The 19,516-nt window shown below is 38.3% G+C and overlaps 2 protein-coding genes across 5 annotated transcripts; one reads left to right on the top strand and one right to left on the bottom strand.

The window, feature by feature from the left end:
- Positions 1-1,172: 1,172 nt before the first annotated feature.
- Positions 1,173-7,002, top strand: LOC137936185 (nucleobase-ascorbate transporter 6-like). Of its 4 annotated transcripts, none has more exons than XM_068780748.1 (15): positions 1,173-1,259; positions 2,241-2,429; positions 3,201-3,298; positions 3,402-3,578; positions 3,668-3,768; positions 3,862-3,937; positions 4,252-4,311; positions 4,681-4,865; positions 5,025-5,121; positions 5,254-5,340; positions 5,417-5,475; positions 5,575-5,666; positions 5,855-5,932; positions 6,025-6,185; positions 6,528-7,002. In XM_068780748.1, the coding sequence occupies exons 1-15, from the start codon at positions 1,202-1,204 to the stop codon at positions 6,744-6,746; spliced, it is 1,737 nt and encodes a 578-aa protein (XP_068636849.1). In that variant the 5' UTR covers positions 1,173-1,201; the 3' UTR covers positions 6,747-7,002. The 4 variants fall into 4 exon arrangements, with proteins under 4 accessions (XP_068636849.1, XP_068636852.1, XP_068636850.1 ...); XM_068780751.1 differs by lacking the exon at positions 1,173-1,259 and adding an exon at positions 1,395-1,508; XM_068780749.1 differs by lacking the exon at positions 1,173-1,259 and adding an exon at positions 1,805-1,878.
- Positions 6,922-19,459, bottom strand: LOC137936186 (uncharacterized). The gene is made up of 5 exons (XM_068780752.1): positions 19,244-19,459; positions 18,985-19,145; positions 18,813-18,893; positions 7,710-7,833; positions 6,922-7,619 (listed from the first exon to the last, which is right to left on the bottom strand). Exons 1-5 carry the CDS (start codon positions 19,355-19,357, stop codon positions 7,572-7,574), a joined length of 528 nt encoding a protein of 175 aa, XP_068636853.1. The 5' UTR covers positions 19,358-19,459; the 3' UTR covers positions 6,922-7,571.
- Between the last annotated feature and the right edge of the window lie 57 nt (positions 19,460-19,516).

Genomic DNA, 19,516 nt, shown 5'->3' with positions numbered 1-19,516 from the left:
TCAAAGCGAGATTGCTTTGTCCCTGCGTCGTCCATGGAGGCTTATAAGTGAAGGCCAACGTCAATCGCATAACAGGTAAGAGTCAGAAGCCATCTCTAGAGAGTGCAAAAAGAAGAAATATTAAAAAACTTGTCATGATCAACCCCACCTTATCATATACCATCATCACTCACCTCATCAATGCCAATATGGTCTGGTTCCAGTGGGTCCGAACCTTATCCCCAATTCGTCACATTAAATTTGATCGGCCACGACACCTGTAACATTAAATAAGACTAAATCAACCAAATCAACCAAGCAATTGTGATTATCAGATAAAGATGGAAGTTATTAAGGTTCACCTAACAAATGGCGTTATTTCAAATGTCCCTTCATTACTTACTGACCCGTAAGAAATGTCCAAATCTAATAATTGAACCCAAGCTAGCACTCTGAGGAGTGGTTTGATTAATCATGGCATGCACATGAAAGGTCACTTGTTAAAGAGACATCAGCCGCCCGTGCCGTCTCCCTTGTCGTTGATTAAAACTTGTTTGCCCACCGATTATGCAGTCTGATCATATCAATCGGACGGTTGAGATAGTCGCATGTGTAGTAAGCAAATCTACTCCGAGATTTACCATTATCAATTATCAATTATCTTTTTTCCTGTTTTTTATTTTTAGTTTTTATTACGTCACCAGGTTTTTAAATTTTAAACCGAGATGGGCAAATCTGTAGAAAAGGTGATACCGAAATATATCTTCTTTATTCTTGCCACCGGTACAAACGGCCGTTACGAATAGAGCTTTTGAAACCCTAAAAGGCGTATCTACACCGAAGATTCAGTGTAAATATTATACACAAAGGGCCCCACCGCCATCCAGACCTAGGGATAATAAGCGTTTTGCATGGGTATGGGTCCCAGCTCGAGAGTTGGCGTGTAAAGAGAACAAGCACTTTCGTCTTTTTCTTCTTTCCCGCCCCACGATTCAATCAAACCCACATGGCCCTCTTTCGAATTACCGATGTTGCCCCTCTCCCTCGAACGACCTTCCCTTTTTTTCTCATATGACAAAAACGCCCTCGTCGCACTCCCTGGTAAAAGTTGCATTAAATGGGAGCGCAAACTGGATTTTCATTAAATTCAAATCATTACTGGTTTTACGGGGACGAAGCAATTTGACATCTCCAACTACCCAAGCTACCATGTCGCATCGAAATGAAGGGGGAAGGACCAGTTAAAGAAAAAGGACAGAAGAGAGGCGAAAATGGGAGAGGTCAGTTTCATTGTGATAAAAGGAGAGGGACAAATCAGTCACTCTGACAGAATTCTTTACCGCTTTTCTTCGTGGCAAGGAGTTACAGGGCTGCAGTGGGGGACAGCAGGGGTGTGAAAACGAGTTGTGTTAATGGACGTGTCGGTTGGCTTTACGGTTTTCTGATTCTTTAATGTTTTTTTTTCTTTTTTTTTTAGTTTCTTCTCTCTCTGTGTTCACAGTTCATTCAATCGGAGATCACTCGGGAAGGTAGAGAGAAATTTTACTGTATTTCTAAATCATTGCTGTGATTTTTTGGAGAGAGAGAGAGCAGAGAATATAGGACAGAGATCTTAGCTCCTTTGCTTTTGTTTGATTACTTTTGAGTTTGTTAATAATAAGAGTGAGCGAGGAAGGGAGGTGGTGGAGGTTCTTTATCTTTAGGCCACCTTGAAAAACAAACAAGAAAGAGAAAGATTCCTTTCCAGAGGAGTCTTGTTTCTTGCTAGCTTTTCGACATTTGGGTTGTCTTTCCTTTTTCTTTTTCTTCCTTGTGGGGGGGGGGGGGGGGGGTTTGAGTTTTGGGGTTGTTTTGCCCTTATTTGCAGTGGGTTTTGACTGGTGATACGGCATTTTGGTGGTTCGTCTCTCAACTTTCCTTGCTTTGTATTCACTTCCAGGTTCTCTCTTTTCTTTCTCGGTTTGTTCTCAGATATTTGGCATTTTTTTTTTAATGTTATTTTGCATTTCTGTGGTGTCTGTCTGGATGCTCCTTTCATTTTGCTTTGATTTCGTTTTCAGCTTCTCGTTTTCCCGGATTTAGTTTGAATATCTGTATTTTGAAGGTTCACGGCTTTGTTTTGGCTTTTGTTCTTCTCAGTTATCCTGATTTGATCTCAGTGGCTCGATTAACGAGTGGGTGGGAGTTTTGTACTACAGAGTGGTACATTTTTTTAGCTGGATTTCGCTTATAGTTTGCTTGTCTCCTTGTTGGCATTGAAGATTTGAGACTGCTGGGGCTTTTTTGCTCGGAGTCTGCTTACAAGTGCTGGAGAAAAGGAAGGAAGAGTAGAGGAATAATGGCAGGTGGAGGCGCCGCACCGCCACCCAAACAAGATGAGTTGCAACCACATCCTGTGAAAGATCAGCTTCCGAATATTGCGTATTGTATCACTAGTCCTCCTCCATGGCGTGAGTTCTTCTGCTGAATTAACCTTTGTGGGAAGTTTGTATAGCAGCATTTCCTTGTGTCTTTGCTACTTCTGCGTTTAAAAGCATCTTGTTATTTGCATTCGGATTTCTGTTTGTGAACTTAGAGCGGAGCTTCGAAAACCAATAGTACTTTTTTTCTCCAGTCGCTGACGTATAGCATTTGCAGATTGTTGTTGTTCTCTATAGCCATTATAGTTGTACTTGGAATTGCTGCAAGTAGTTATTGTCTCTAGATTCCTGGATTGCATTGCTGTATTTCGCCCAAAATTTACATAATTTTAATATTTTCTACAATAATTGAAGGTTATAGAAATTCAACTTTTTCTCTTTGGTTTTATATTTCTCAGCCGTTGCCTGATATCCTAACATCCGTAGTGCCAAAGTCTTGAGTTTTGTTTTGGTTGTGCAAGACGAGGAATATTGAGATAATGGAAAGGAATGCGATTGTAACTTTTTGCTTGACTTTGAATTGCTGCCGCAGAGTTCTAATTGGAATTGATTCTTCTGTCATCGTTGTCTTAGATTTGCAGCTGATGGATATGAGTTTTTTGTTTCTTAATTTGTCTTGTTCATTCGTTGTTGTGTGGGTTAAGTCTTTTGTGTGTCTGAGGCTTCTCTTCTATTTTTACTGATTTTAATACTGCATGGATTTGCATGATTGCAAGCCAGACGTAAAACCTTTGACTCCTATACATTGCATTTCTCTGGCAGTATTGAAATATATATTTGTCTTTTGGGATTTCTTTGCAGCGGAAGCAATTCTACTTGGTTTCCAACATTACCTTGTTATGCTTGGCACCACTGTTATCATTCCTACTGCTCTTGTTCCACAGATGGGAGGGGGAAATGTGAGACTCCGAGTTGTTTTTATTGAGTTAATCTTGTTTATGTGCTTCATCACTGTTACAATTTTTGTCCAGATGTTCTCATGTTATTTTTTTTCCCTCCTAGGATGAGAAAGTAAGAGTGATCCAGACACTCCTGTTTGTAGCTGGTTTGAATACACTCTTCCAGAGTTTCTTTGGAACCCGGTTACCGGCAGTGATTGGTGGATCATACACCTTTGTTGCGCCTACCATTTCGATAATCTTGGCAGGCAGATACAGTGATGTGTCTGATCCTCATGAAGTGAGAATTCAACACTAGTATTTGCTTTCTGATTTTCTGTTTACATCTCAGACTTTCACTCAAGGATTATCTTTGCTGAATTTGTTCAGAAATTCTTAAAAATTATGCGTGGTGTTCAAGGTGCCTTAATTGTGGCTTCAACCCTCCAGATTGTGATTGGTTTCAGTGGACTCTGGCGCAATGTCACTAGGTTGGTTCACTATTTTTATTGTCATTAGGCACTATTTATGCTTATAATAGCATCTACTTAATTTAATTTTGTTGCGACCTCTCTGTCTTGCAGGTTCTTAAGTCCACTTGCTGCAGTGCCTTTGATTTCTTTAGTTGGGTTTGGGCTTTATGAGCTTGGCTTCCCTGGGGTGAGGATCTTGTTATATTTGTTCTCTTTTGAAAATTTTAAGCTTTGTTTCTCATTTCTGAAGAAATTTTCATAAGTACATTTGAGTTTATTTTTTTATTTTTTTGGCCCTGCACATTAGCCTCTGCCTTTCTTGTACTCTTGTTTTATCAATTTCTGTTTTGAGCCTTCTTAAATGAATTCTTCTTCTCATATTTCTCAAAAAAGAAAAAAGAAAAAAGAAAAAAAGTCTACCTATAGATTGCAGTAAATCATATTTACCTGTTCAAGATTCCATATATATCGTATTATAAAAAACCTATTCTTGGGTGCAAGGTTGCAAAATGTGTGGAGGTTGGACTTCCAGAGATCATTGCATTGGTAATTTTTTCACAGGTAAGATAAGATTTAATATGTCCTGAATTTAAATCCTTGACAGTTTAAATTGCTGTCTGATGATATAGTGCTTCAGTAGAAAGCTACTCTATTTGTGCTATAGTAAGTGCAATAGGTCTTATCATATGGTAATTTCAAGTTAGTTTGTTCTCCACTTTGTCATTTAATATAGATCCGTTATTCACCAGTGGCTATTTCAGTGAAATATTGACCAGTAGAACAAGAAATTTAATATGATGTTTCACCTTTGATGAGATGCTATTAAAATCTTTAGTATTTGTTCACTGTGTATATTTAGCTGTCTAGTTGGCTGTTCTAATAATTCTTCAGTTTACTGAATATACTGTTTTTGGAAATGGATGGGTACAGTATATCCCACATGCAATACATGCTCGAAGCCATGTTTTTGATCGTTTTGCTATCATATTTTCAATCGCAATTGTGTGGGTTTATGCGCACCTTCTTACCGTGGGTGGAGCTTACAAGCATACACCCCTGAAGACTCAGGTCCATTGCCGAACTGATCGGGCTGGGTTAATTAGTGCTGCTCCATGGTGAGTTTCATATTATCTTATAGATTTACTTTTATTTTTACATAATAATAAGTGCCTCGTTGATTACAAACCGGTCCCTTAGCAGATTGGAATTCCACTTCTTTCTTCTTCCTTTTATGTACTCAATTTTAGATGAATTCTGGTCTGATGTTCGTGTAGGATAAGAGTTCCATATCCATTTCAATGGGGCGCTCCCACTTTTGATGCTGGGGAAGCTTTTGCTATGATGATGGCTGCCTTTGTTGGCCTTGTTGAGGTATTTTCTGGTTGAGTTGTCAATATGTTTTTCAGCAGATATTTCCTTGTATCTTCGATTAATACTTTTCAATTAAAAAAGTCTACTAATTTTCTTGTGGATTTTTACATGTTGTGTCTGGAAAAATAACAGTCCACCGGTGCATTTATTGTGGTTTCAAGATATGCAAGTGCAACACCGCTACCGCCTTCTATTCTCAGTCGTGGGATTGGTTGGCAGGTAATAAATCTGAATTAACCGTTCAGTATCTAATGTGAAAGTGTTGTTCATTTGCTTACTTTAATGGAAATTTCAGGGCATCGCCATTCTGCTGGATGGGTTGTTTGGAACACTAAGTGGGTCTACAGTATCTGTGTAAGACTACATTTATGACTCTCTTCTGATTGTAGTTACGGTTACCAAATGGAAGTTGATTAAGTTGACTGAAAATTCTTACTCTTTCCTTCTGTACAGAGAAAATGCTGGTTTGTTGGCACTGACAAGAGTTGGTAGCAGGAGAGTTGTGCAAATATCAGCAGGTTTCATGATATTCTTTTCTGTTTTAGGTATGTTCTTATCTTGACATTTTCTTTAGTCTTCCCTGAGTACACATCAAGTACAATAGAAACCGAGAAGTTATTGTGGGGAAAAATGAAAGAGGTTTTTGTTGACTTCAAGTCTGTTTAAAAGCTCTAAAATGTTTATTTGGGTAGTTGTCATATGTTTAATCTTAACTGCAATTCATCCAAACCAGGTAAATTTGGAGCTGTCTTTGCCTCCATTCCAGCACCTATCTTTGCAGCCTTGTATTGCCTTTTCTTTGCCTATGTGGGTATGTATTACCTCACAAAGACCAAATAGTTTATTCTGGGGCTTTTGTACTCGATTATATATTTCACTCTGTATTCTTTGCCCATGAAATAGGTGCGGGAGGGCTGAGCTTCCTTCAGTTCTGCAATCTGAATAGTTTCAGGACCAAGTTCATTCTGGGCTTCTCTATTTTCTTGGGTCTGTCGGTGCCACAGTACTTCAATGAGTACACAACAGTTGCGGGTTATGGTCCAGTTCACACTGGTGCAAGATGGGTATGCCAGCTCTTATTTACTTTGTGGAGGAATGAGTTTAGAAAGACACTTAGGAAGTATTTTCTAAAAATGGTTTTAGAAAAGGGTTTCCTATGCTGTGCTTTATCGTTGTAAGCTGAAATTTCTTCTCTGGGTTTATCTTGGTTTCAAATTGCCTTTTCTTAAAATTTTGATAAAAATGCCAGTAAACAGATAAATGAGGTAAGGAAAATGGGTATAGGTGAAGTGAACAACCCAGTGGCAGCAGTGCATAAGAGAAAAGGCTAGGCCTTTTTAACTTTGAGTGCAGTTTTTCTGAATCATAGAAACACTACTTACATGTCTCTTATTCTTCCTGGGCAGTTCAACGACATGATAAATGTTCCATTCTCTTCCGAGCCATTTGTTGCCGGAGTGGTAGCATTCTTCTTGGACTGTACCCTTCACAGGGGAGACAGTGCCTCAAGGAAAGATAGAGGATATCACTGGTGGGACAAGTTCCGCTCGTTTAAGACAGACACCAGAAGCGAAGAGTTCTACTCCCTTCCCTTCAACCTCAACAAATTCTTCCCCTCAGTGTGAGTGCAAAGCCCACTTGATGAGAAGTGAATATATTACCTGGAAGTAGCACTCTTGTCTGTTATTAAGGTTCTTTCTTACGTTCTTCTCTGTCGAGCAGACGGCCTAGTGTGATAAAATCCCTTTAGTAGGGATACCCATCTTGCATTTTTTTTCTTTCCTTCTTTCTTTACATGTGTTCTTATGTTCCCTTTTTGTATATTTGATAGGTGAAACGGATATTAACTTATTAATCTATTTCCTCTCTTTCTTCCTTTTTTTCGGATTGGAAGTGCCTTTTGAAGACTCGTCTCGGCACATTGAAAGATTCACAAATACGACTTTTACTCAACATGGCAAACCATGGAGCTCTCATCCATTTTTTTTTTTCTTCTCATTTTCAATGGATACCAAAACAAGAGTTCTTTTTGTTTTCGTTTTATTTTTTTTCTCTCCAGTTTCTGCATTTCAAACACAGCCTAAAGGGTGTGCTAGAAGGAACCGCCTGGCTATTACAGCTTTTATCCTCTATTAGTACTAAGCGATTGCTGACAATACTCACAATGACCCTTTCCTAAACAAAACAAACAATTAAAGTGATATTGCCTTCCCATTAACGGGCATTTCCACCATCAGCAAAACGATGAACAGAGTCAAATGCCCTGAATGAGACTGAAAGGACTGTTTGTTTAATTCTTCTAAGTAGTCAAATGAGACTGAATGAGACATGTGGGTTTTTGGAGTCAATTTAGCCTACATAGTTGATACTTACTGCTTAAGCAAACATTAATAACTTGATATGCGAATCTGTTTCTTCCTAGACAGTAAATACTGCTCAGAAGAAGCCTGTCACTGCCCAGGAGCACGAGCTTGTAATCTCTTCCTTTCATGCTCCAGCTGGAAAGAAAACAATAAATGCCTGAGACACAACGTATTTGACAGTGGAAAAGAAACTAGTTATCGCATAACAGCTGCTCAGAGACTCACCACTTTCTTTACTCTCTCATTGGCAGCTGAAGTCCCACCAGTAACATTTTCAGACAGGTACGGGCTGCTCACTCGAACTTCATTCATGACAACAATTACGGTTCTGTCCCAACGAACTGGAAGCCTGTAAAACATGGGTTCCGTAAAGAGAATAAAGTTGAATAGAAATGACTGCAACATAACTAAGTTTATGCATTACAATGTTTAAAAGAAGCCATATTTAGCACAAATAACTCTAAAACAAATCACTCTTCCGATTATGATGTAAAACCAGTACTATATACCCTTATTAACGGTATCGACAAGCGAACTAAAGTAAGAAAACCATGTAATAGAATGTCAAATGCACTGACTTCCATTTGACGGGGCCTAGTATGCCCACGCCCACTTCCAGACAGACAACTACATATAATACTGCACCAAGCAAATAGTCTCACATTGGTTTCAGCTGACTTCAGTTTTCAGTCAGCCAACTTCGAAGACATTAAACAGCTTAAAAACAAAACAATGCTATGAAAATTGAACTCAGATTAATGATTGAACAAACACAGTAACTATAATTGCTTTATCATTGTAATGAAAATACACAACTACAGCTAGGTAAAAAACATTCCTTTGTCCACATGTGAAGTCATACATGTTAGAGTGAATACCCCAAATCTCTGTTTCACTTAAAAACGACAAATTTACCTCCACTTTACTACTCAATATTTTTTACCTTTTTCCTCATTCTCTCTCTTGTCCTCCTAAAGCCTTTTCTTAACACTCTTTAATCCTGTTGAGTTACATGAACAAGGGCAATTTGATACTGTCACTCCTAACCATATGTCCCTCTTTGGAGTTATATGTTTCAAATTTCATCTTGTTCTGAGGTGTATTTAGGAAGTTATAGGAGTTTAAGAGGAGAGGGGCACTTTTGTAACTTTGTTAGTTTTCACTTAAAGTGAGTTTATAAGGAAGCAGGGGGTAGACGTCTCCCATATTGAATACAGGCTTTGACACACTCTTCTTTCTTTCTCTTCTCTATTTTCTACTCTTTTTCTTTTTCAATAATTTCAAGCTTTCACATGGTATCAGAGTGATAAGCTCCGGTTGGAGGAACTCTCAAATGACCTTTTCTCCTTCCAAGTCTGCAACCATTCTAGGAAAAAAAGGATTTTCAGAATTCTCTACTAATTACAGTTAAAGATCAGATTTTTTATTTTTTTATGTTATAACCCTATAGTTGATGGCTTGTGTTGTTAATTGATCAGTTACATACCTTGTTTGTGTCCCCAAAGGGTTGTATGCTGGGTTTTCTTCAAACTCAGTCCTACACTAGCTGCCAGACCAGTGCCTAGTGCCAGCATCACCCTCTTGAAAGCTAACATCATCCATATCCTTGATGATTCTTGGTATCTTGTGTTGAATTTCTTCAATTAAGAGCATATTTGAGAAGTTGTGATTTAGGTTGACATTTTGGGAGCCCTAATTGTCTCTGGTGTGGGCCCACCTTATCTGTGCAGGCATTTTTGGGTTTCCTATATTGATTGGTGTGTAAATTATGGCTGATTCCAATGAAGTTATTAAGCCTGTTATGGAATAAGGAAATACAACAGGTAAGAACACTATTATGATTAGCACTGAGAAACTGAATGGATGGAACTATTTGAGTTGGTCTAAGTCTGTCTAGATATCTCTTAAGGCTAAAAGGAAGTCTAAATAGCTTAAGGATGACCATCTTACCCCAGAGACTAATGAGCGGGAAGTGGAGGACAATCAAGTTATGACATGGTTACTTAACAATATAGAATCAAAATTCAGAGGTCAAGTTATGAACTGTGAGACGGCCAAGGAATTTTGGACATCTTGAGTCATTGTATGATCGGAAACAATTTGTCGAGGTTTTATGAGCTATATACCAGGCTGTACAGTCTAAAAAGAGGTGATAGGATAGTGATGGATTCTTATAGCAAGTAGCAAAACATCTTACAAGAAATTAGCTTTTATCATCCTTTTTACTATTGATAAGAAGAAGCTCTGAAGGCAACAAGGACAAATCTAAGTGGCAACTTTCTGGATGGTCTGAGCCCAAAATACGATGCAATTTGAGCCTAATTACTAGAGTCTGATGATGTACCCTCTCTTTAAAAGGAATTCAACGTAGTAATGCATTCAAAAATTGTTATAGCTTCCCAGGGCAGGAAGGAAAATCAAGGGACAGAGGCATCTGACCTCAATAGGCTGTCAGTTTTGGGTCATTCAAAGACACCCTATGGATGTGGAGGTGGAAGTTGAGGAAGAGGCCGAGATGGTTCTGGCCATAGTAGAGGCCATAGTGATGGTAGGAATGACCGAAGATGTGTACCTTGTAGGTACAACAATCATTTTTTAGACAAATATTGGGACAAGTTCGGGAAACCGACGTGGGCCAAGTCTAGTGTTCCTGATAGTAATGAAGCATCTACTGGCCATGTCAGAGGCATTGTTCTAGGCACTCTAGACAAACTACAAAATTGAACCAACATATAGCACAATTGACCTCATCCTCTACTTCCATGGCTCAGCGCGGTCCTTCAGCTACAACCACTATGGGCCGTTCAGCTTTGTTAGTTCCATGAGAATTTGATCTCTTCAGGGTAATTGATTTTGGTGTATCTTGCACATGTCAGGTATACCCTCTTTGTTACATCCCTTAATCATCTCCATTCAAATATGTCACCCTTGTTGATGGTTCTTCCTCACTTGTTAGTGGAGTGAGCACGATTAAACCTACTTCACCCTTGTCTTTAGACTTTGTTACACTTGTCCCTAAGTTTCTATTAATCGATTATCTATTAGTTTAGATAACTAAATCCCTGCAATATTCAATAACATTTCATCCTACTCATTATGTCTTCCAAGACCTCCAGACGAAGAAGATGAATGGTTTAGGGTGTGAGAGAAGGGTTCTATCACTTGAAATGTCCACAACAACAGCCTGTTTGGCACTTAAGACAGCAGTTTCATCCTCTAGTAGCACTTGCAGCTAGGACATCCCTCGTCAGCCAAGTTAACTCAACTATGTCCAGCTTTACCATCTACTTCGTCGCTTCAAAGTGAATTGTGTCAACTAGGAGAGCACTACCGATCATTATTTTGATCTAGTCAAAGTAGAAACAGTAGCCTGATTGAAATAATTCATTTTGATGTATAGGGGCCATGTCATGTCCCAAATGTTTTTGGTACCAGTTTTTCTGTGATTTTTATTGATGATTTTAATAGGTTCACTTGGGTGCATCTTATAAAAGAGAAATCTGAAGTTTTCGATTTATTCTTGAATTTTTATAATGTAATAAAGAATTAGTTTGGGGCATCGCTTTGTGTCTTTATGAACAATAAATTTAATTCATTTTGCAAAGGCCATGGTATTACTCATCAGTTTTCATGGTATACTTCACAAGTGAATGACTTAGCTGAAAGAAAGAATTGTCACGTAGTTGAGGTTGCACAAAGTATGCTTTTTCAAATGCAGGTTCCTAAATCTTACTGGATGACGCTATCCTCACTACTTGCAACATCATCAACATAATGCTTTCTTCTATACTTGGAAGGCAGGTTCTTCAGCCAACTAGTGAGTTATTTCCTCTGTGCCCTCAAGTTTTTTGGTGTGTATGTTATGTGCTTGTCTTTGGGAGTCTCTTGATAAATTGTCTTCTAGATTAGTTAAATATGTCCTTTTTGGGTACTGTTATACTAAAAAAGGGTACAAAAGCTATTGTCTTTCCGCTAGAAAAACATATGTCACAGCAAATGTCACATTTTTTTAGGACGCTTCCTACTTTTCTACTTCAGATGACTCTCCTGCTTCCTACTCCTTTGATGTGAATATTCTCGCTCCTAGCGGAGGATGTTCCTAGTTGCCTATTGCCTACAAGCAGAAGCCATAACAAGTCTAAAAGGGCCCTAGACCTCCCATGACACCTTCCAAGGCTCTTTCTTCACAGTCCTTGCTAGTGCCTTCCCGTTACTGTTTGTAAAGGTGTTTGTGCATGTACTAAACATCCAATTTCTCAGTTTGTGTTATTTGATCCTTGTTTGGTTCTTTCAAGACCTTTTCTTTGTCGCTATCGTCTTGTACCATTCCTTCTTTAGTGCATGATACTCTGTTGTCTCCTTAGTGGAAGCAGGCCATGGATGTGGAGATGGAGGCCTTGATTGAGGAACTTGGATATTATGTGCTCCATCCCTAGATGTTGTGATTATGGGTTGCTATTGGGTCTATACAATGAGACACGAGGCTGATGGATCCATAAACAAGTATAAATCCAGAATTGTGGCAAAAGGTTATATACTTAGACCAATGGTACATATGTTTTGGAAACATTTTTCTCTTGTAGCCAGGTTGATTTCTATTGGTATCTATGTTGTCCAAACATTTTCTCTTGTAGCCAGGTTGACTTCTATTCGTATAGATGTTTTCCAAACATTTTCTCTTGTAGCCAGATTGACTTCAGTTTGCATTCTAGTTTCATTGGTAATCAACAAGGGCTGACCCTTATTCCAATTGGACACAAAAAATGCCTTTTATATGGGGGCTTGGAAGAAGAGGTATATATGGGAATAACTTCCTAGGTATGTTGCTCAAGGAGTGATTGAGAAAGTGTATTGATATTTATGGTCTCAAGTAGAGCCTCGGAGCATGGTTTGACAAATTCAACAAAGTAGTTATGTCTTTGGGATTAACGCTTTCAAACCAAACACCTGGGTACCTCAAGTATTTTTTTGGGAATTGAGGCAACAAGAAGCAAGGCAAGAATTGTTTTGACATAGAGAAAATATGTCATTTGCAGGTAAGGTTTATTGTATGAGCCACGTGGTTACTTGCAGATTACTCAGATGCAGGTTATGCAAGGTCTAGGTTGGATAGGAAATCTACAACAGGTTATTGTGTTTGCTGATAGAAAGTTAATTAATTGAAATAGCAAGAACAAATGTTGTATCTCGTTCTAGTGCAGAAACTAAATATAGAGCAATAGCTCATATGATGAGTGAGCTACTGTGGGTGAATTCGGTTTTGCAAAAGTTAGGTTTTCCCACCAAAGAGGCTATGATAATGCGATGTGATAACCAAGCTACGTCTGTTTTTTTTTTTTTTTTTTTTTTTTTTGTTTAGTAATCAAGTATTTCATAAAGGATCAAACATGTAGAACTTGACTATCATTTCATTTATGATGCTATACTGGGTGAAGCAATAGTCATTCCATACCTTAAGTCTACAAATCAGCTCATTGATTTCTTCACTAAGGCCTTGGGAAAGAGAGAATTTTGGAATTTTAATAACAAGCTAGGGCTCCTTGACATGCACGCTTTAACTTAAGGGAGAGTTTTGAAATACATGAACATGGATAGTTTGGTAATATTAATCCTACCATATGTCCCTCCCAGGATAGCATAGAGTTTGTCATTATGTTGGAGTTATATGTTTCAAATTTCATCTTATTATTAAGTGTATTTAGGAAGTCATAGGAGTTTAAGAGGAGAGAGGCATTTTTGTAACTTCTTTAATTTTCACTTAAATGAGTTTATAAAGGAGCAGGGGGTCGACTTCTCCCCTATCCAGTGCTGGCTTTAACACACTCTTCTTTCTTTCAGTCTTCTCTATTTTTTTTCTATCTCTCTTCTTTTTTCCATAATCACAAGCTTTCACAAATCCCCTATCAGTCTGACACTTCACTTGATGAGTTCACTGCATCAAAGAGATTTTTCTTTGATTCATGTCTACCCTAGTAAAAATTAACCCAAGATTAAACACAAATATCATTTGCCTCAAGAAGTAGCATAATTTTAATCTTAATTAACAAGTTAATCTGAAGAAGGCATGTGTGCTAAAGTTAGTGCTAAGGTAAAACTGACAAGTACCTCCAGAGATGTACTAAGGAAGCCATGAGATTGTTTAACCCATTTTAGTGATCAATTCTATTGAAGTCTTATTGATTAAGCTTTCTAGACAACACACTTTCTGTCTATCACTTAATGTAAAAATATGGCAGAAATTTTTATTATGTTTTTAATATTTTAAACCCCTTACCCTGGTGAAACTTGAACCCAAGACCTCAAACTGAAACACTCCATGTGGCAACTAAGCTAAAAATCATCCAATACATGTCAGTAAACTGAATTCTGGCTCTATATGGTTCCATCATAATCGGGGCCCACATCCAGATATATACGAACATCAAACATGAACTACATCATACCAAGAGTCTGAGAACAAGGGTCAAAGTGCAAGCATATGTGCTTAGAAAATAATGAGTATGAATCACACAAGCTATTGCAGTAATCATACCAGCTACTGAATCTTTTATTATTATACTTTCTTGATTCTGATCCGCATGCATTTGCACTTACTGAAGATTAATTTACATATAATGGAAATTGATATCAGGTCTACCCACAACCAAAACGTATGCTATGACAAGACATATATGCCAGATCCACATATGATCCATCAAATTAGATCCAGACCTTAGCATCTCTATGTCAGGTCTGGGTCAATATCAACATGAAGATTGCCCAATCTTTTTTTTTTTTTGATAAAGATGTATTTATATAACCAAGATAAATTACAAAAGAGAGAGCAGATCCTTGACAACCAGCAATTGTAGGGTAACTCCCTACTTAGCAAGCACATCTGCTGCTGAATTTGCAAATCTCGGAATGTGAAACCAAATACAAGATAAAATTGAGGTAATTTCAAGAATCTCCAAAAACATGTCCCAATGGTGCCACGGGGGAGGGGATGCACACTCACACCATCCAATGACCACCTTCGAGTTCCCTTCAATATGAAGGGGACCGTTGCACTTATCTCTGAAAACACGGAGTTAGGTGAGGAGGCCATGAAGCTCCACTGACGTAGAATAGGCGATTCCTAAAGCGTCGGCATATGAGAAAGGCTGGTTGCCAGAATGATCCGAAATAACCCCTCCGAATCCAAAAATCCCGGGATTACCAAGAGAAGAGTCATCAAAGTTCAACTTAAGGTAACCGGGTTCAGGAGGGATCCATTCTTGCATAATCGGAACCTTTGTCCCAGAGTGCATCATAGCCAAATTTCTCCAGTTTTCACGGATAGGAGTACCCACAAAGGAGGAGAAAGACTTCTTAGTCAGGAGCCAAGAAGAAATATATCCCACTACTTGGTCTGCGGCACGATTAACTGCTTGACTTTTCCATCAAACCTCCTTCGATTGTGTTCATTCCAAAGCCCCCACGGGATGAAACTAGCACAAGCAGAGAGCATCACCTTTCTGAGGATAGGAAAGGAAGTACCAAGGAGCAATTTATTATCAGCTGCCATGCAAAATTGCAACCCCAACATGCTAAGAATGGAAGTCCACACCTTCCATGAGAAGATGCATTGAAGCAAAATGTGGCTTGTGGTCTCAACATCAGTGTTGCAAAAAGGGCACAAGAGGTCAATTGAGGGGCGACCTCTTCTTCTAAGCACGTCTGCCGGGAGAATCTTGCTATGACAGGCACTCCACATGAAGAATTTTATCTTAGGAGGAGCACAAAGACGTATTACAAAATGGATCTCATGTTCCGGTTGAGATGGATTCTAGCCATTGATGAATCTGTACGCAGATGATATCGAGAAAGTGCCTCTTTTGTCCGGCCACCAAATGAGCTTATCTGCCACCAAAGGTCGAATTTTAACCGAGATTACAGAGTCCATTAAGCGGCTGGCCTCTTGGGATGGAGGCTCATACCACCCCCCTCAAAAGCATTGGCCATTGATATATCTCTACAGGTAGAGAGGAGAAACAGGCTTCTGAAGGCATTCTGTAGCGGCTCCTGCCCCATCAATAGAACATCCCAAAACTTGAGGGATCTGCCGTTTCCAACATAGAATCTACTGGCAGAAGAAAATTTTGGAAGTAGGTATAGTGCTCTCCAAATTGAAGATAGACCTCTCCGATTACCCCCTGACATCCCACCAATGAGCATTACCACGAAGCTGGGCAACAACCATTTCCTTCCAAAGATTTGAAGAGTGAGTATTGAATTTCCATAACCATTTTAGGAGCAGAGTGCTTGGTTCAAATCGTTGGATTTTCGAATCCCCAGGCTACCCATATTTTTTGGGAAACAAACATCATCACATCTAACCAGATGATATTTAAAAGCATCACTCGATCCCCTCCATAGAAATCTTCTTTTGTGCTTATCCATAGTCTTACATATGGATATAGGACAGGGCATAAAAAATAGTGCATAATTTGGAATACCTGCAATGGAAGACTTGAGGAGGATGAGCCTCCCAGCCTTGCTAAGTAAATGCTCTTTCCAGGTTGCTAGCCGGGATTCAATTTTCTCAACCACCGAATTCCAAAGACTTTTGCAAATGCGGCTATTGAATAATGGCAAGCCAAGGTAGGTTGTCGGTAAGTGGCTTGTTGTAAAACCGAATATACTTGCCATCTTTGCAAGGAGCTCAGGGCTAACATACCCATGAGAGAGCTCTTTTCCTAATTGACTTTCTGTCCAGAGGCTAACTCGAAGAGACCCAAAACCGCTTTGATCTTTCTGGCACCATCAATGTTACCGATTCCAAATATGATAGTATCATCTGCATACTGGAGGATGGGAATATTGAAGGCCTCTTGAAGAAGATTGTCCAATCATGTGAGGCATAATACCAGAAATTAAAAAATGATAAATCAGAAAGTATGGCATAATCTATCAATTGAATTAATGACTCAAAGTTAACAACAATTTAATTTCATGAACGTAAAAAAAGACTCTACATGATGGCAGCAATACCAAGTCAATGGAGACTTCAAATGCATCACAGTGGAGCATTTAGTTGCTAGGACAGATGGAGAACTTAGTATAAGAATGTTTGCTCAAAATCTCCAGATGCTTTATGCATCTAATCCCATTAAAAGAATTAATTAGTAGGTGTGAAAGCAATAAACCAAGTGCAACAGTCAAATAGCACCAGCTTGTTGTATGGGCTCTTTATCCTATTGATCTAATACTTATACAAATGATTTGCTTCTGTAGACACTCCAAGCACGTGTGAGCTTGAAGAATTCTACCAAATCCTAACTAAGATTAAATATTTTTAGAACACCTAAATCACGCATTTTGGCTTTTATCAGAAAAGAGGAAACTATTTTAAAATATCACTTTTTGAGAGAAAAAATATTGGCAACCAAGTAACTAAGCTGCAAGTTCAATATAAGAACCTACTTTGTTTCCATTTCCCATAATTTAGAAAAATATTTGCTGCAATAAGACACAAACCAGAATAATGTTAAAAAACAAAATTGACTTAAACAACAATTATTAAAGAAAGTGGAACCATCATTCAAAAGAAAAAGAAAAAGAAAAAGAAAAAACCTAAGGGAAAAAAACATGATTTCTTTCCAACAGCGTACAATTTAACTCAACACTTTTGAACTAAGTTATAACAATGGGTCTGATCATCTACAAACAAAAGCTCTGGATGCAAATTTAGTTTAAAAGAAATCAGAACAGAAAAAGAAGCTAAAACAATTTCCTTTGCCAACAGATTGCACAATTTCCTTTTTTAACAAGAAAAAGAATACAAAAAGGGCAGGGAGGAAAGACATTCACCCCCTGTGAACAGTGGGTCACCCACAACATGATGTAGTTAGGCAAAACCAAAATTAGCTAAACTATCAGAAACATAATTACAAGCTCTGAGAATGTGCTGCCAAGAGATAGCAATGCAAGGATCACTAAACTAAGAAAAATGACAACCAGAATTATCTCTTCACAACTGAACCAGCATATAAGATAAGCCAGAGGTTTGATCAATTGAGGAAGCCAAAGTATTTGGGCAAAAATACAATTTCAACTTTACGCAATATTATAGAGTAAGAGAAATCTACAAGGGGGTAGTTTAGTTGAATGAAAACACTAAAAATACGACGGCTAACTCCAAAACTTCCCCAATAGGAATTAGATAGTTAACCAGAAACTTATAAGAAACCCTGTTCCCACTAGCCACAGATCTTCTCAAGCTAACCACTCCATTTTGGAGTAAGATGTTAACCTTCTTCCACCAACATTTTAATTTTTTATTTTTACTGCTAATTACACATGCACACTACAGCAATGCCCTTGGTGTGACTTTAACACAAGAACTCACACTAAAGAAACGCCTTGCATCCAATTCAAAGTTGGTATTATCTATTTAACCACAACAATGAGGTCTAAGTAATATTTTCAGATTTTTAAAAACGTTTTCTGAATAATTGCAGCGGAGCATTTTCTATATTCTGGGAGTTCAGATATGTTCTCTCAGATAATGAACTATCCAAATATGCTCATAGAAGCACCCTTTTCGTATGATCACAAATGTAACACTTGCATGAATTCCTAGGCAACTAAAATGAAAAGCAGCTCCCCACATTATGCTGCTCAACTTTGAAGTCTTGCTTCAATGAACCCACTTGAAGCACATAAAAATTCTAAAATATTTACTGTATCTTAATCATTTTCAACTGAAAAAAAAAAGTCTCTCATGATATTAGTAACTGCATCCTCACTTAAACTGTAATAGGAGGTAGACCAAGTTGACATGGAAAACTATAGTTACAATCACAGGTAAGCTAACGGACATCCACAACTAAAACAGTGTGTCCACCTTTTATCTTTTGCGTGAATTATCACTGTATTATTCCAAGAACAATAAACCCAGAGTAGACATGAAACAAGAAAAAAGTTGGACATAAGAAATATGAACATATGATCGTGCTGTCAAATGGACATCCATCATATGAATGATGCTCGCATAATTTAGTGTTATATACAAACAGAGTCATCTGACGCGTAGACATTGAAGAACTGCATTAATTTTATCATGAAATGGTTTTCCAGCCTCAAATGACCAAACACCGATTCAACTTTTATTTAGTTAAATGACGAAGAGTTTGGTGATTATAATCTCCAAACGTAAAAATAAAAATTCAAAACACTCCTAAGTTGCACTTTCAGAATCAAATGATCCCTCACTGAATGGAACAAAGAAACGCCAACTTAACCAAAAAAAAAAAAGAATGCACTACAGAAATGATAAACCAAAACGGAGGAGTACAATAATCTTACGTCTTAGATAACGCATCGAATATTCCCTGTGCCTCAGGTGTGACCCCAATGCCGATTCTCTCGACCTCAATCTCTGCTTGCCTGCATTTCTCTAATTAAAAATGCCTAAAAAAGAAACCAGAGACAAAGAGAGAGCATAAAATCCAGATAAAGGACTTGCTCAGAGTATCACCTCACAGCTGATTCCTCTCTCGCTTGGATAGAATTGAGATCGAGATAGCATTTCTTAACATCGAGGGGGTCTTCTCCCTTCCCCAAGAGAGTGAATTCTTTGATGTAGTTAGCCTTCAACAACCGAATATTACACTTAGCACCTGCTTTCGAACCCTCTTGTGCTAAATTCATCGACAACTGTTAAGAAAATCGAATAGAAGCAGCGGAAGCATGCCATAGTAATGTAACTGAGAGGCAATAAACAAAAAAAGGATATGAATAACGAGAATGTTCGAAGGTCTGTCAAATGTGATGATTTGCCCATCGATCTCGTCGCCTAAGCTCGTTTTGACGGAGAGATGGCAACCTACTGCAAATTCGTCACCTTCCATAGCCGAGAAGAGAAAAGATTCCAGTGAGGTAGGCCGGTCGGAGGGCTCTGTTTGGTACCGCCTCCTCTATGCCCTAGCAAAATTCAGTAGATACAATTAAATTAACGGTTAATAAGAAATTTTATTAGGGGAGAATAAAAGCAGAGGAAAAAGTATGGG

The sequence above is a fragment of the Aristolochia californica genome, unplaced genomic scaffold (assembly GCF_029961685.1).
Source record: "Aristolochia californica isolate CCGP_79_NKW_82.1479 unplaced genomic scaffold, dmAriCali1.0.hap1 SCAF_7, whole genome shotgun sequence".
Lineage (NCBI taxonomy): Eukaryota > Viridiplantae > Streptophyta > Magnoliopsida > Piperales > Aristolochiaceae > Aristolochia > Aristolochia californica.
This window is presented reverse-complemented; position numbering and strand designations above follow the sequence as displayed.

What these genes read in the sequence shown, in the direction of transcription:
- LOC137936185 (XM_068780748.1), top strand. Translation starts at nt 1,202, where the DNA reads ATGAAGGGGGAAGGACCAGTTAAAGAAAAAGGACAGAAGAGAGGCGAA. An exon ending in CACTAGTCCTCCTCCATGGC is followed by an intron (nt 2,430 to 3,200) that starts GTGAGTTCTTCT and finishes ATTTCTTTGCAG; the next exon opens with CGGAAGCAATTCTACTTGGT. An exon ending in CATTGGTAATTTTTTCACAG is followed by an intron (nt 4,312 to 4,680) that starts GTAAGATAAGAT and finishes GGATGGGTACAG; the next exon opens with TATATCCCACATGCAATACA.
- LOC137936186 (XM_068780752.1), bottom strand. Translation starts at nt 19,357, where the DNA reads ATGGAAGGTGACGAATTTGCAGTAGGTTGCCATCTCTCCGTCAAAACG. An exon ending in CTTCGAACATTCTCGTTATT is followed by an intron (nt 19,146 to 19,243) that starts CATATCCTTTTT and finishes ATGAATTTAGCA; the next exon opens with CAAGAGGGTTCGAAAGCAGG. An exon ending in TTCGATGCGTTATCTAAGAC is followed by an intron (nt 7,834 to 18,812) that starts GTAAGATTATTG and finishes CATGTTTTACAG; the next exon opens with GCTTCCAGTTCGTTGGGACA.